We start from the raw sequence: 13,634 nt of genomic DNA, 5'->3' as shown, positions 1-13,634 counted from the left end.
GACAGATAGTGAAATGGACTGGAGTGGATAAAAATGCCAGGGTCTAATTCTTATCCAAGTCCGCTCCTGCTAAGAGCAGCAACCAGGAGAGACAACACAACAAGCTTAAGCAGAAAGGCAGACAGACAGTGAAATGGACTGGTGTGGATAAAAATGCCAGGGCCTAATTCTTATCCCAGTCCGCTCCTGCTAAGAGCAGCAACCAGGAGAGACAACACAACAAGCTTAAGCAGAAAGGCAGACAGACAGTGAAATGGACTGGTGTGGATAAAAATGCCAGGGCCTAATTCTTATCCCAGCCCGCTCCTGCTAAGAGCAGCAACCAGGGGAGACAACACAACACCCATCTTGCCTTGCCTCCCCGCGCTCTCTCTCTCTCTCTCCAAATGTTCGTGACATTTAATGGTCTAGTTGGACCCAATAAGGCTCCTAAGAGATGCCTGGTGAAGAAGTATTAACTCTCGTTTGAACAATGTGGCAAAATGTATAACACCCTAAATGTATTATTTTTCATTAGATGGTCATAAACAATATCTAGTAATGCTGCATAGTTCTAGAAAGGTCTGGAACTCACCTTTCTGATAAAAATGTATATTCATGTATTAGGTGTAATCACTTTTGAGGAAACAAGCTCAAGTGCAAAAATTATGAAAATGTAAAAAATCAAATATGATTATTTTCAATTCAACACAAGTGAAGAAATAGGGCTTGGAATTACTGAAATGCTCTCTAAAAATTGTACACACGCGTTACTATAAGAGTTTCTCTTTCGTATAACTGTTAAAAAATTATATGATCATAGTTAGTGAAATTTAGCAAATGTGGCCCCATTTCATGTAACTGATGACAGAGCATTTTCTGCCAAACCTCCTCTGAGTGACGCACTGACACTATTTGAATGCCTGTGGACTCGTTACAACTTCAACTTTACGATAGAAGTGATTTCGTCCCGTTGTGACCAAGAGAAAGTGGTTGTGTTTTAGTGCTACAAAATTATTTTGTATTTTTTTCATGTTGGGAGCTCATAATCCGACTAAGAATATCACAGCAAATTGAAACCAGCTAGACCGGCTCCGTCGTTCAGAGGGAGGACAAATCGATTCTTTGTTTGGATAGGCTAGAAAATGTTACGCATCACTCCATATGCAAATGCAGGGTGTGAAACCCGACACAACATTCTAATATCCTTAATGTTCTTCGTAGAACCTTAGGGCACTTGAACTCTAAAAAAGTAAAGGTTCCTGGAGGATCCTTTAGGGCAATGGTTCCCAAACTTTTTATAGTCCCATACCCCTTCAAACATTCAACCTCCAGCTGTTTACCCCCTCTGGCACCAGGGTCAGCGCACTCTCAAATTCAGTTTTTTTCCGTCATTGTCAGCCTGCCACACACACACTATGCAATACATTTATGAACATTTATTAAACATAAGAATGAGTGTGAGTTTTTGTAAACGCGGCTCATGGGAATTGACAAATAGCTCTTATAGGACCAGGGCACAAATAATAATATAATAATAATCAATAATTGTGGTTTTTATTTGACCATCTTACATATAAAACCTTATTTGTTCATTGAAAATTGTGAATAACTGACCACAGGTTAATGAGAAGGGTGTGCTTGAAAGGATGCACATAACTCTGCAATGTTGGGTTGTATTGGAGAGAGTCTCAGTTTTAAAACATTTTCCACACACAGTCTGTGCCTGTATTTAGTTTTCATGCTAGTGAGGGCCAAGAATCCACTCTCACATAGGTATGTGGTTGCAAAGGGTATCAATGTCTTAACAGCTCGATTTGCCAAGGCAGGATACTTTGAGTACAGCCCAATCCAGAAATCTGGCAGTGGCTTCTGATCAATTTCCATTTTCACAGAACTGTTTGTTGCAATTTCGATGAGGCTCTCTTGTTCAGATATTGGTAAGTGGACTGGAGGCAGGGCATGAAAGGGATAATGAATCCAGTTGTTTGTGTTATCCGTTTCGGGAAAGTAACTTGTGTAATTGCGAACCCAACTCATTTAGGTGCTTCGCTATATCACATTTGACATTGTCCCTAAGCTTGAGTTCATTTGCACACAAAAAAATCATACAATGATGGAAAGACCTGTGTGTTCTCCTTGTTAACGCAGACAGAGAAGAGCTCCAACTTCTTAATCAAAGTCTCAATTTTGTCCAGCACATTGAAAATAGTTGAGGAGAATCCCTGTAATCCTAGATTCAGATCATTCAGGCGAGAAAAAACATCACTCAGGGGCCTTGCTTTAATTAACAAAGTTAACCATTTTCACTGTAGTCTCCAAAACGTCTTTCAAGCTGTCAGGCATTCCCTTGGCAGCAAGAGCTTCTCGGTGGATGCTGCAGTGTACCCAAGTGGGGTCGGGAGCAACTGCTTGCACAAGCGTTACCACTCCACTATGTCTCCCTGTCATGGCCTTTGCGCCATCAGTACAGATACCAACATGAGCAGCATTTGGCTACATACGGATCGTTAGTGGAAAATATTTAAAAAATATATAAATGGACTGTTTGAAAATGTGAAGAAGAAAATGTTAAAAAATAATTGTTATTTATTATATGATATTTATTATTTTTATCCCATTTGGGAATACCTGCTTTAGGGGTTTTTCAAAGAAACCAATAAAAGGACCCCTTTTAATGGATCCTCGAAGAACATTTGAAAAAACTTTTGAGGTACATTTTTTAACTACCCCCCCACATTATTATTAAAAAATGTACCTCAAAAGTTTTTTCAAATGTTCTTCGAGGATCCATTAAAAGGGGTCCTTTTATTGGTTTCTTTGAAAAACCCCTAAAGCAGGTATTCCCAAATGGGATAAAAATAATAAATATAATATAATAAATAACAATTATTTTTTAACATTTTCTTCTTCACATTTTCAAACAGTCCATGCATAACAATAACAACAATAACACAATATTTTAATTCTCAGTGTTTATTATGATTTTAGAGGCAAAGCATAATAAAAAAATCTAAATATGAGGTAAACTCCCAGCAGAGCCCCAAGTCCAATGGGTATATCCTCTGGCTTGTTGATGTTAATGTGTTGATGTTCTCCGTATCCATAGCCAGAATGATTTTGCAGTGCATGATCATCAAACAGGTTTCCTGTTGTAATTCATCAGAGATATAGGGAGGGTGATGTCCGTGAATTAAAACAATTAGAATTATACAGATGTTTAAAGACGCTAATGACCCTCTGTGGCTAAGTCATGCTGATGCAATTTACTTTAGGGGAATCCAGCATCCTAACAGTGCACTGTGCACCCGCTAAATTTACTTTCCAATTCACAAGAGGTTGAAACCAGATAACTGTATATAATGATGAGATTACATTTTACCTTTATTTAACTAGGCAAGTCAGTTAACAGCAAATTATTATTTACAATGACGGCCGCCCGCGGCCAAGCCCTGACCGGGACGCTGGGATAATTGGGCACCGCTCTAAGGGACTCCCAATCACGGTCTGGAATTGAACCAGGTCTGTAGTGCCACCTCTAGCACTAAGATGCAGTGCCTTAGACCGCTAGCCCAGCATCCGATACATGGTCTACACATACTGAGACAGAGAGGCGCTGTTTCGCTCGCTCGGATGCTTCAACTGCGATGTATGCTTTTTTTTCTGTCCGGGCGCGTCTTGGTCAAATAAATTATCAATATTTCAATGTTTTATTTGAACGGGCAAGGAGGACCTGGCCCGCCCATAACGCTGGACCTGGGCCACACCCTCTTCCACGCCACCTTTCCTGTGCACTGAAACGGTTTGCATACAATTAAGCTATCTGTCCAATCACTGTGTGTGCTCTCAAAGTGCAAAGTTGAAATGTGTCGTAGACGGGAGGTACTTCCACGACAGAATAGGGGTAAATGTGGCTAAGAATTGAATGGATGTCTGTGGTTTTCGCATTCTCTTCAAGGAAATTATGTAATTTCTCATTCAAAGACATTAGTAGAGGGCAAGTAACAGAATGCAAGCTAATTGCATTGCATTCCCAGAAAAGTGGACAGCGCATGGATAAGCTACTTGATACATTGTAACATTCAGGGAAGTAAATGGACAGCATGGAATTTCACAAGTAAGTTTTACTGATACATTTTTCGCGTTATTGTTTATGGGTTTTTTTTGCTACAGAATGCACACTAGTTCAATGAAGGATATTTGACAGAAGATTCCCGAAAGTAGTTTGGCCAAAGCAATCTTCTCGGCGTAGAATGCCACGCAGGCAATAGCCTACTACTACTACTACTACCCAAACTAAAGAAACGAAGTTGAATGGGGGTTGATAAGTAGGCTATGACCCGCGAATGCATTAATAAGATACTGTGACATTATATCTAGATTTAGGCCAACTAAAATGAGGGCGATAAAGATAAGGAAATACTTTAGGGGTAGTGGGAGGGTACTTGCATTTGTTTTCATTGCATCTATTATTTGGCTGCTGTTCGACATGGCAGCGCTTCGCCTGTCATTAAATGACGTTAACAGCCAACTTTTAAAAGAAAGCGTAGTGAAGGAAAGGCAGGCTGTCAGACAGCAGGCCACGAAACGTACTAAGTTAGTGCATAGGGGGTTTAAAAATCCAGTACAGAGAGTAGACTTGGACCTGGACGAGGCAGGTAATAAAGATCCACTCCAGGATGAAAATAAAGTCCTTGAAGTGTACAGGAAGCGAGGACCCGCTGTCAAAAATGACCCACAGTTTATGGACAAAGTAAACTCGCATGAGCAACAAGGAGGGAATGCCCAACCAAAGTTAGAACGTGCTGTCATCTTTAAGCATAACCAAATCGAGCCTGTGCATCATGTCACAGTACACTTGAGTGTGCCTTTGAATACGAAAGTGCCTGTCAAAGATCCTTTGCCCGTCAAAGATGTGTCAAAAAAGGCAGTAGACTTGGTGCTGGAGGATGGGAAAGTAGGACCTACGGAGAGGGATAAGATTGTGGCATTCCCTGCAGCAGTAGGCTCAAACTTTACCAAAGTGCCACCTGGTGTTCAGGAAGGAAAACATGTTGAAACGCCTGCCTCAAAAAATACAGGAGAGAACCAAGAGGGAAATATAGACCTACTGCAAAAAGGCAAAGAAAATATTGACTCCAAGACACAGAAGAAAGTCAAAAACTCACTTGAGCCTGGCAAACAAGAAAGCTTTATTAAAGACAAAGTTGCAGTGGACTACACAGTTAAACCTGTCAAAAATGATGTACTAAAAGGAGAAGAGGTGATTGTCAACAAAGAGGACAAACAGATCAATGAGCTTGATAAAGGTAACCCTGAAGCCCTAAAGGAGTCCTTACCACCTACAGCAAAGCCAAAACGCCAACAAGGAGTTCCCACAAATTCCACAGTAGTTCGAAACACAGGCGTCCACAAAGTGCTGGCATTAGACATGACCCAAGCGCCTAGAGATGCCAACGCAATTGGGCAATTTGGGCAAGCAGCCATGGTGCCCAGTGACAAAGAGCAGGAGGTGAGGAACCGTTGGAATGAGGGCCATTTCAACGTCTACTTGAGTGACCAGATCCCTGTGGACAGAGCCATCCCAGACACCAGACCTCATACGTGAGTCACACTGTTGCCTGGACCACACCATGATTACTTACTCACCCCCACACTCCTGTCACTCATACAGTATACTAATGGTTAGTGTTAAGTAACCTCTCTTTCCATTGTTGTTCTCCAGGTGTTCTGAGAGTGTGGTCCATGATTACTTGCCCACCACCAGTGTGATATTCTGCTTTGTGGACGAGGTGTGGTCCACTTTGCTCCGGTCTGTCCACAGTGTCCTCAACCGGTCTCCACCACACCTTCTCAAAGAGATCATCCTGGTGGATGACTTTAGTGCCAAAGGTAAGAATGGGGAAAGGCTATAGAATTGTTTAGATGTACAGTACCAGTCAAAAGCATGGACACCTACTCATTCAAGGTTTTTTAAATGTATTTTTACTGTCTTCTATGTTGTAGAATAATAGTGAAGACTTATAAAATATGAAATAACACATGGAATCATGTAGTAACCAAAAAATGAAAATATATGGTAGGTTCTTCAAAGTAGCCACCCTTTGCCTTGATGACAGCTTTATGCACTCTTGGCATTCTCTCAACCAGCTTCACCTGGAATGCTTTTCCAACAGTCTTGAAGGAGTTCCCACATATGCTGAGCTCTTGTTGGCTGCTTTTCCTTCACTCTGCGGTCCAACTCATCCCAAACCATCTCAATTGGGTTGAGGTCGGGTGATTGTGGAGGCCAGGTCACCTGATGCAGCACTCATCACTCTCCTTCTTGGTCAAATAGCCTTTGTACAGCCTTTACATTGTCCTGTTGAAAAACAAATGATAGTCCCACTAAGCGCAACCAGATGGGATGGCGTATCACTGCAGAATGCCGTGGTAGCCATGCTGGTTAAGTGTGCCTTGAATTCTAAATAAATCAGACGTATCACCAGCAAAGCATCATCACACCACCTCCTCCATGCTTCACAGTGGGAACCACACATGCAGAGATCATCCGTTCACCTACTCTGCGTCTCACAAAGACACAGCGGTTGGAACCAAAAATCTCATTCTCAAATCAAAGGACACAATTCCACTGGTCTAATGTCCATTGCTCGTGTTTCTTGGCCCAAGCAAGTCTCTTCTTATTATTGGTGTCCTTTTAGTAGTGGTTTCTTTGCAGCAATTTGACTATGAAGGCCTGATTCACACTGTCTCCTCGGAACTGTTGATGTCTAGTACTTGAACTCTGTGAAGCAGTTATTTGGGCTGCAATTTCTGAGGCTGGTAACTCTAATGAACTTATCCTCTGCAGCAGAGGTAACTCTAGGTCTTCCTTTCCTGTGGCGGTCCTCATGAGAGCCAGTTTCATTAAAGCGTTTGATGGTTTTTGCTACTGCACTTGAAGAAACTTTCAAAGTTCTTGAAATGTTCCGCATTGACTGACCTTCATGTCTTAAAGTAATGGACTGTCGTTTCTCGTTGCTTATTTGAGCTGTTCTTGCCATAATATGAACTTGGTCTTTTACCAAATAGAGCTATTTTCTGTATACCAACCCTAACTTGTCACAACACAACTGATTGGCTCAAAAGCATTAAGGAAAGAAATTCCACCAATTTAACTTTTAACAAGGCACACCTGTTAATTGAAATGCATTCCAGGTGACTACCTCCTGAAGCTGGTTGAGAGAATGCCAAGAGTGCAAAGCTGTCATCAATGCAACGGTTGCCTACTTTGAAGAATCAAAAATATATTTTGTTTAAAAAATACATATATATTTTTCGTTGGTTACTACATGATGTTATTTCAGAGTTTTCATGTCTTCACTATTATTCTACAATGTAAAAAATAAAATAACCCTTGAATGAGAAGGTGTGTCAACTTTTGACGTGTGTGTGTGTGTGTGTGTGTGTGTGTTACACACATTTAATATGATGTCTTTGGGAGGGGCTTTCCTGGTAAACTGTACAGATGGTGTAATAGGAATTTCCAAGTGAACAATAGAGAACAGCAGTTGCAGATTTAGTCAACAAAAAATCAACAGGTAAACAGAAGGAGAGCAAATGTCTAACTGGCCTCTTGGAGACGGGCACTTTTCTATATACTAATCAGACAGCACCAAATGTTCTGTAAACACCAGCCTGAGAAGCGTGTAGGAAGTCAATAACAAAGTCGGTGACTAAAATAAAGTGCATTTAAAATCGATGTGTTCGCAGTCCTTGTACCTCCAGTCTGCGTCAATCATTATCAACGGATACTACAGAGAATAATCCTTAACGTTCCACAAGTCTAGTGACCATCAACCCGCACCTTGAGTTTCACAAACAGAACACTGGAAATGATGTGTATTACAGGAAGGGGAACTGTATAAATATGCTTAACATTGTGTTAAAGTGTTGTGGTTTTATATAGAGGTTTGTATATTTTCAGCCAGTAGTTTTGAAAGTAGTGCTCACAAGTCTAAACAATCTTCAATGTCATCCATTTCGTATATGTTACGTCCAGCAATTCGTATGACCTGTTACCAATTCCAATTGATACAATATTTTACGACTGTGTAAGTGCTTTCACTATGAAAGGGATGAGCGTGAAACTCAATTGAACAAAATATTTGAACTATTGATTGTAAGGATTGCTTGGCGTTCTACACCAGGCGGTGATTAGATGTTTTGTTATGCATGTATAAACTGTAAAATTACACGTGGAGTTCAAAACATAAGGTTTAAAAAAAAAATATACAGACGAGGTTTTCAAGATCCTGTTCATTCTCCTTTAATCGCTATAAACTAAATATGAACTTTATTAATCTTGGAGACATCTTAAAGAGTTTCCTGAACAGGTGATGTCGCTCTCTGCCCAAATGACTTATAGCTTACAATTAGGGCCTGGAGTTTTTCCTGGCCAGGTGTCATGGCCGGGAGGATAAACTCAGAGCTGTAAACTTACTTGCCCTCAATCCACTCTCTCAGAATATCTCAAGGACCATCTGGATGTGTACATGTCCCAGTATCCCAAAGTACGGATCGTCCGTCTGAAGGAGAGGCAGGGCTTGATCCGAGCTAGGCTGGCAGGAGCCGCCATTGCCAAAGGTAACCAACCACATCCTGCCGTCACCGCTTTCTCATTCATTTGTTTGCTGTATAAACAAAATATCCTATACAAATAATCTCAATCCTGTCCTCCCATGTATGTGGCAGCCAAGCGTCCCTGTGGATTTTGTGTTTGTCTTCAGCGGGTTTGTTTGCATTTCTCACAGGTGACGTTTTGACCTTTCTTGACTCGCATATCGAATGCAACGTGGGCTGGCTGGAACCTCTGCTGGAGAGAGTGTACATGGACCGGAGGAAAGTGGCCTGCCCAGTCATCGAAGTCATCAGTGACAAGGATTTGAGGTAATGTGTTATTACCATTATACATTATGCCTGTGTCCCAGAGCCCCATGGGCCCTGGTCAAAAGTAGTGCACTATATAGGGACTAGGGAATCCTTTGGGACGCTTCCTGGGCCATATGGACAAAAATGCATATCAGGATAAATTGACTGAATTATCATGATAACTAATGATAAATTGAGCGTTAAATGTATAACATTGATGTGCATCAGTTACTTTTCTAGGAGCCTCTGAGTGTTGTAGCTATCAATTGTCCCATTTAGTATTAGCAGCCTTATTCCATTCTCTAGTGTAGTCTGCTTATCGTAATTATGAGTAAAATGTCCTCGGCGTAGTCGGTTCGGTCGGCATTGATCATTTTCGTTTTATGGTTCTAGTTTGAGTTATTATTCAACCTCATTGTCCACATTTTGGTCTGTCGGTACCCTGTGGGGGGCACAATGTCTCATAGTGATATTTCTAAAGGTCTATGCACCTAGTGGGCCATTCTCGCTCGGACAAAGCTCACTTAGCTGACTATGTCCCTAGTGTTGCAAAATGTGCAACGGCAACGGTAGCTGTCTGTGTGTTACCTACACGTAACACATCATTAGAACACTTTTATTCACAGCTATCCGTCTGACACGTTTTCAACAGACCTTTGACTGCAAGGGTTCGTATTGGAATTACCTGTCTACATTGGTGTTAAAAAGAGAGAGTGATCACCATAGAGTCCTCAGCTTCTTTTTATACATCCAGATTTGATGCAACATCCTGTTTACTGGAAGTCGGTCCTTGTAATGTTGATTTCAGGCTCCTGTGTGATTTTAATCCGATTCATCTGAGTTGTATGCATTTCATTCCCTCATGCATTATTCCTCCAGTAGTGTAATATTTGGTTGATTGTGTTTTGTGTTTTTACAGCTATGTGTTGGTTGACAACTTCCAAAGAGGCGTGTTCAAATGGCCCTTGGTGTTTGGGTGGAGCACGTTATCAAAGGACACCATCAAGAAGAATCACATGAAGGATTCAGATCCCATCAGGTAGTGCTGTATTTCATTACACCCCTCGTGACTGTTCATTCACATAGTGATAGTTGCAGATGAGTTCAACAACATAAGGGCCCTGTTCCAAAACCATCATACCATACATGATTGGATGGGTCAAAGCTAGGTTACGCTTACTTATTACTTTCACCAATCCAACCAATTGAGATCAGTGATTACTTGAAGGGGCCAAGGTCTGACTCATATCCTGATTCCTTTGTGAGAGTTGATAAGACCTAGGAGGTGCAAAATGTTTTGCAACAGAAAATTAAAACAAGTATTTGTAATTGGACAAGTTCAGGTAGTCCTTCCCTGTTTCAGTCCATTTTCTTCCGTTTGGTGCCTAATGAATACAACCCTGGACTGTGTTTTGTTCCTCAGATGTCCTGTCATGGCAGGAGGCCTTTTCTCCATCGATAAGAAGTACTTCTATGAACTGGGCTCTTATGATCCTGGCCTGGATGTATGGGGTGGAGAGAACATGGAGATCTCTTTTAAGGTAAGTTGTAGAACTGGGCGATATGGTCAAAAGTCCATATCGCGAGAAATTGTCTGAATTGATGCGATAATGATAAATGGAAGGTTTACTTTTAACATTAATGTGCAGCCCAGTTGTTTTTGTAATGGTAATTTAAACCAGAGTTTGCTATACTGCTACTTATTGTAATGAACGATATCAGCAAAATGCCTGGGTTAAATGTGTCTAATTGCCGGTTTATCGTCCCAGCTCTAGTCATTTGGACACATTTTCCCATGTTTTATTAGCGATTAGTCTGTTTGCAGATCAATTTGAACAAGAGGTTTGTTATTCGACAACCTGTCCCAGGATTACACCGTTAACTCTGACTCATGATCAAGGCTGCTTCGCAAATGGCATCCTATTCCCTACATGGTGCACTACTTTCGCCCAGAGCCCTATGAGAAAAAAATAGGGTGCCATTTGGGATGCTTCTCAAATGATCTGATCACACCCTATGTTTTCTTTTTTTTGCAGATTTGGATGTGCGGAGGTGAGATCGAGATCATCCCGTGTTCTCGAGTGGGCCATATTTTCCGAGGCGAGAACCCGTACAAGTTTCCCAAGGACAGGCAGAAGACGGTTGAGCGTAACCTGGCCAGGGTGGCAGAGGTGTGGCTGGATGAGTACAGGGACCTGTTCTACGGCCATGGATACCTCCATCTGCTGGATAGGAGTGTCATCGACATCGGGAACCTCACAGACCAGATCGAACTCAGGAAGAAGCTTGAGTGCAAGAGCTTCAAGTGGTACCTGGACAACGTGTACCCAGACATGGTCGCTCCACTGGTCAAAGCTGAGGGGCTGGTAGGTGTACTTTTTTTACAGTAGTAAATCATATTAATGGATTAGGTTTACAGTATGATGCTCAAAGCGTTTAAATTGTATTATTGCTGCAGTTTATAACTACGTTTGACACACTTCTAATCATTGTCTTTTATTAAGTGATTTTTTTTATTTTTTGATTCATCAATAGGAATCTAGTTTTTACTTTTAGGCTGTTTACCTTAGACTATATCGCATTGTCGCTCTTTTTCGGGGAAACGATTGTTACTCTTACTTTGTTTGTTTCTCCAGTTAAATTATCCCTCATCTCGATGTTGAGAGACAATTGTACTTTTTTTTCTGGGGGGGGGGGTGTTTTCTTGTCTCCTCTCAATGCCTCTGTAACTCAGACAGATGTCAATTGTACTCTTATCTGAACAAAGAGTGGCTGTCTCGTCAGGCTTGTGACAGTTCTGTCAGCATTTGTTGAAGGCACAGAACGAAAGAGAAGCCTTTCCACTGTCAATATGGTGCAGTGACACTACCTATGTAAGCAAATTTTATGACTGCTCTAGGCATTGTCATGTGATGTTATACCTGTGATCCTCCTTTGCTAGGTTTTCAATCGCGGAGTCAGAAAATGCCTCGCTCTGCAGGATGGCTCCCTTGCCTTTCAGACATGTGATCTCAGCAAGCTGGTAAATACTCCCAGCTTCCCCATTTGATATGAAATGCTTTTGTTTAATGGCTATAACACATGGCATAGCTCCAGATGTGCTCACTATGGGATTCCTGTTTAATTCAACACACACCCAACCGGTCTTGAAAAACCCCCGTAGTTGTCATGAAGTCTAATTTATATGATCGACACTAAGGATGCGTCCCAAATTACACCCAATTCCCTAGATGATGCACTACCCTACAGGCCCTGGTCAAAAGCAGTGTAGTATATAGGTAATAAGAGAGCCTGCATCCCTAATTGCAAACTCTACCCATCTGTCCCTAAACCTCAGAGTCAACACTTCAATTACACCTGGATGAGGCACGTTCGCCAGAAGGATGTCTGTGTCACTGCTCATGGCAAAGGGACCAGTCTGGCTCTGCAGCCGTGTGACAACACCAAGCCACAGCTACGATGGCTCCACAAGGCCACCAACTCTGCTCTGGTAGGTTCACTTTACAATGGTTGTTTTCTGAATCTTGGTTTTGAGATAGAGTATTAAGTCATTCCTGAGCCAAGCCGCTTATAAGTGTCAGCGTTGCATGCAGCATATTTCCAGTGTGTGAGGAGGAAATTCAGCAACTCTTTGGTGGATGGCAGATGTTGAGAACGGATTCTTTACTGTTGAAACCAACTGTTTTCGTCCCCTCGCTTTCATCAGGGTTTTTGCACATGAATTCGCAACACCTTGGTTGGAGCGGGAGGTAGCCAGCAGTGTTCCTTTCAGTTGCTGGATGAAAGTTACCATTATGCTGATGGTGATTTCAGTGGTATTCCCCCTGTGTTCTCTTTGCTCAGGTGGAGCACCTCATAGCGGAGCATAGTCCCCGGCGTCTGTGCCTGGAGGCTGGGGCTCTGGATGACAGCATACAGCTGAAGGAGTGCCAGTCTACCAGTCCCTACCAGAAGTGGCAGTTCACACATTACCACACTGTGTGATGGGAGTACAGGGCTACAGCACTGTTCCTGCATTAGAGATTGACACTAAAGTACTTGACTGTATGCATTTGGATGTGTTCAGTGTATTTCTGCAATGGGATATGCATGGTGCTGCTGGTATGTTGGTGTGAGGGTGGTGTTGGGACGTGCAATGCTTTTTTACTTCTCCTTTTTATCATGATCAAGCTTCACTTTGAATTTTTAATTTTTGCATGACTGAGGCCCCGGAATGATTTGAAAGGACAGCTGTTACACAGTGTAATTACAGTTTTGTATTTGATGGCATAGTTTACTGGTGTAGGCTATACAAATAAATAATAGTTGCATACTCGTATACAGTGGCTTAAGGAAGTTGTATCATTTGATTTACACAACATGCCTACCACTTTGAAGATGCAAAATATTTTTCCTTGTGAAACAGACAAGAAATAAGACAAAACAACTTGGGCATGCATAACTATTCACCCTCCCAAAGTCAATACTTTGTAGAGCCACCTTTCGCAGCAATTACAGCTGAAAGTCTCTTGGGGAATGTCTCTCTATAAGCTTGGCACGTCTAGCAACTGGGATTTTTGCCCATTATTCAAGGCAAAACTGCTGCAGCTCCTTCAAATTGGATGGGTTCCGCTGGTGTACAGCAATCTTTAAGTCATACCACAGATTCTCAATTGGGATTGAGGTCTGGGCTTTGATTAGGCCATTCCAAGACATTTAAATATCGCCCCTTAAAGCAACACTTGAGGGGTTTATGCTTAGGGTCA

At 41.8% G+C, this 13,634-nt stretch overlaps 1 protein-coding gene across 2 annotated transcripts; it reads left to right on the top strand.

Moving 5' to 3' along the window:
* Positions 1–3,807: 3,807 nt before the first annotated feature.
* LOC110501523 (polypeptide N-acetylgalactosaminyltransferase 5) lies at positions 3,808–13,207 on the top strand. Of its 2 annotated transcripts, none has more exons than XM_021579166.2 (10): positions 3,808–5,583; positions 5,705–5,871; positions 8,485–8,604; positions 8,772–8,907; positions 9,809–9,928; positions 10,313–10,430; positions 10,926–11,255; positions 11,831–11,911; positions 12,227–12,379; positions 12,733–13,207. In XM_021579166.2, the coding sequence occupies exons 1-10, from the start codon at positions 4,376–4,378 to the stop codon at positions 12,871–12,873; spliced, it is 2,574 nt and encodes an 857-aa protein (XP_021434841.2). In that variant the 5' UTR covers positions 3,808–4,375; the 3' UTR covers positions 12,874–13,207. The 2 variants fall into 2 exon arrangements, with proteins under 2 accessions (XP_021434841.2, XP_036814788.1); XM_036958893.1 differs by having other exon boundaries at positions 3,811–4,096.
* The last annotated feature ends 427 nt before the right edge of the window (positions 13,208–13,634 follow it).

Source organism: Oncorhynchus mykiss, chromosome 22 (assembly GCF_013265735.2).
Source record: "Oncorhynchus mykiss isolate Arlee chromosome 22, USDA_OmykA_1.1, whole genome shotgun sequence".
NCBI lineage: Eukaryota > Metazoa > Chordata > Actinopteri > Salmoniformes > Salmonidae > Oncorhynchus > Oncorhynchus mykiss.
This window is presented reverse-complemented; position numbering and strand designations above follow the sequence as displayed.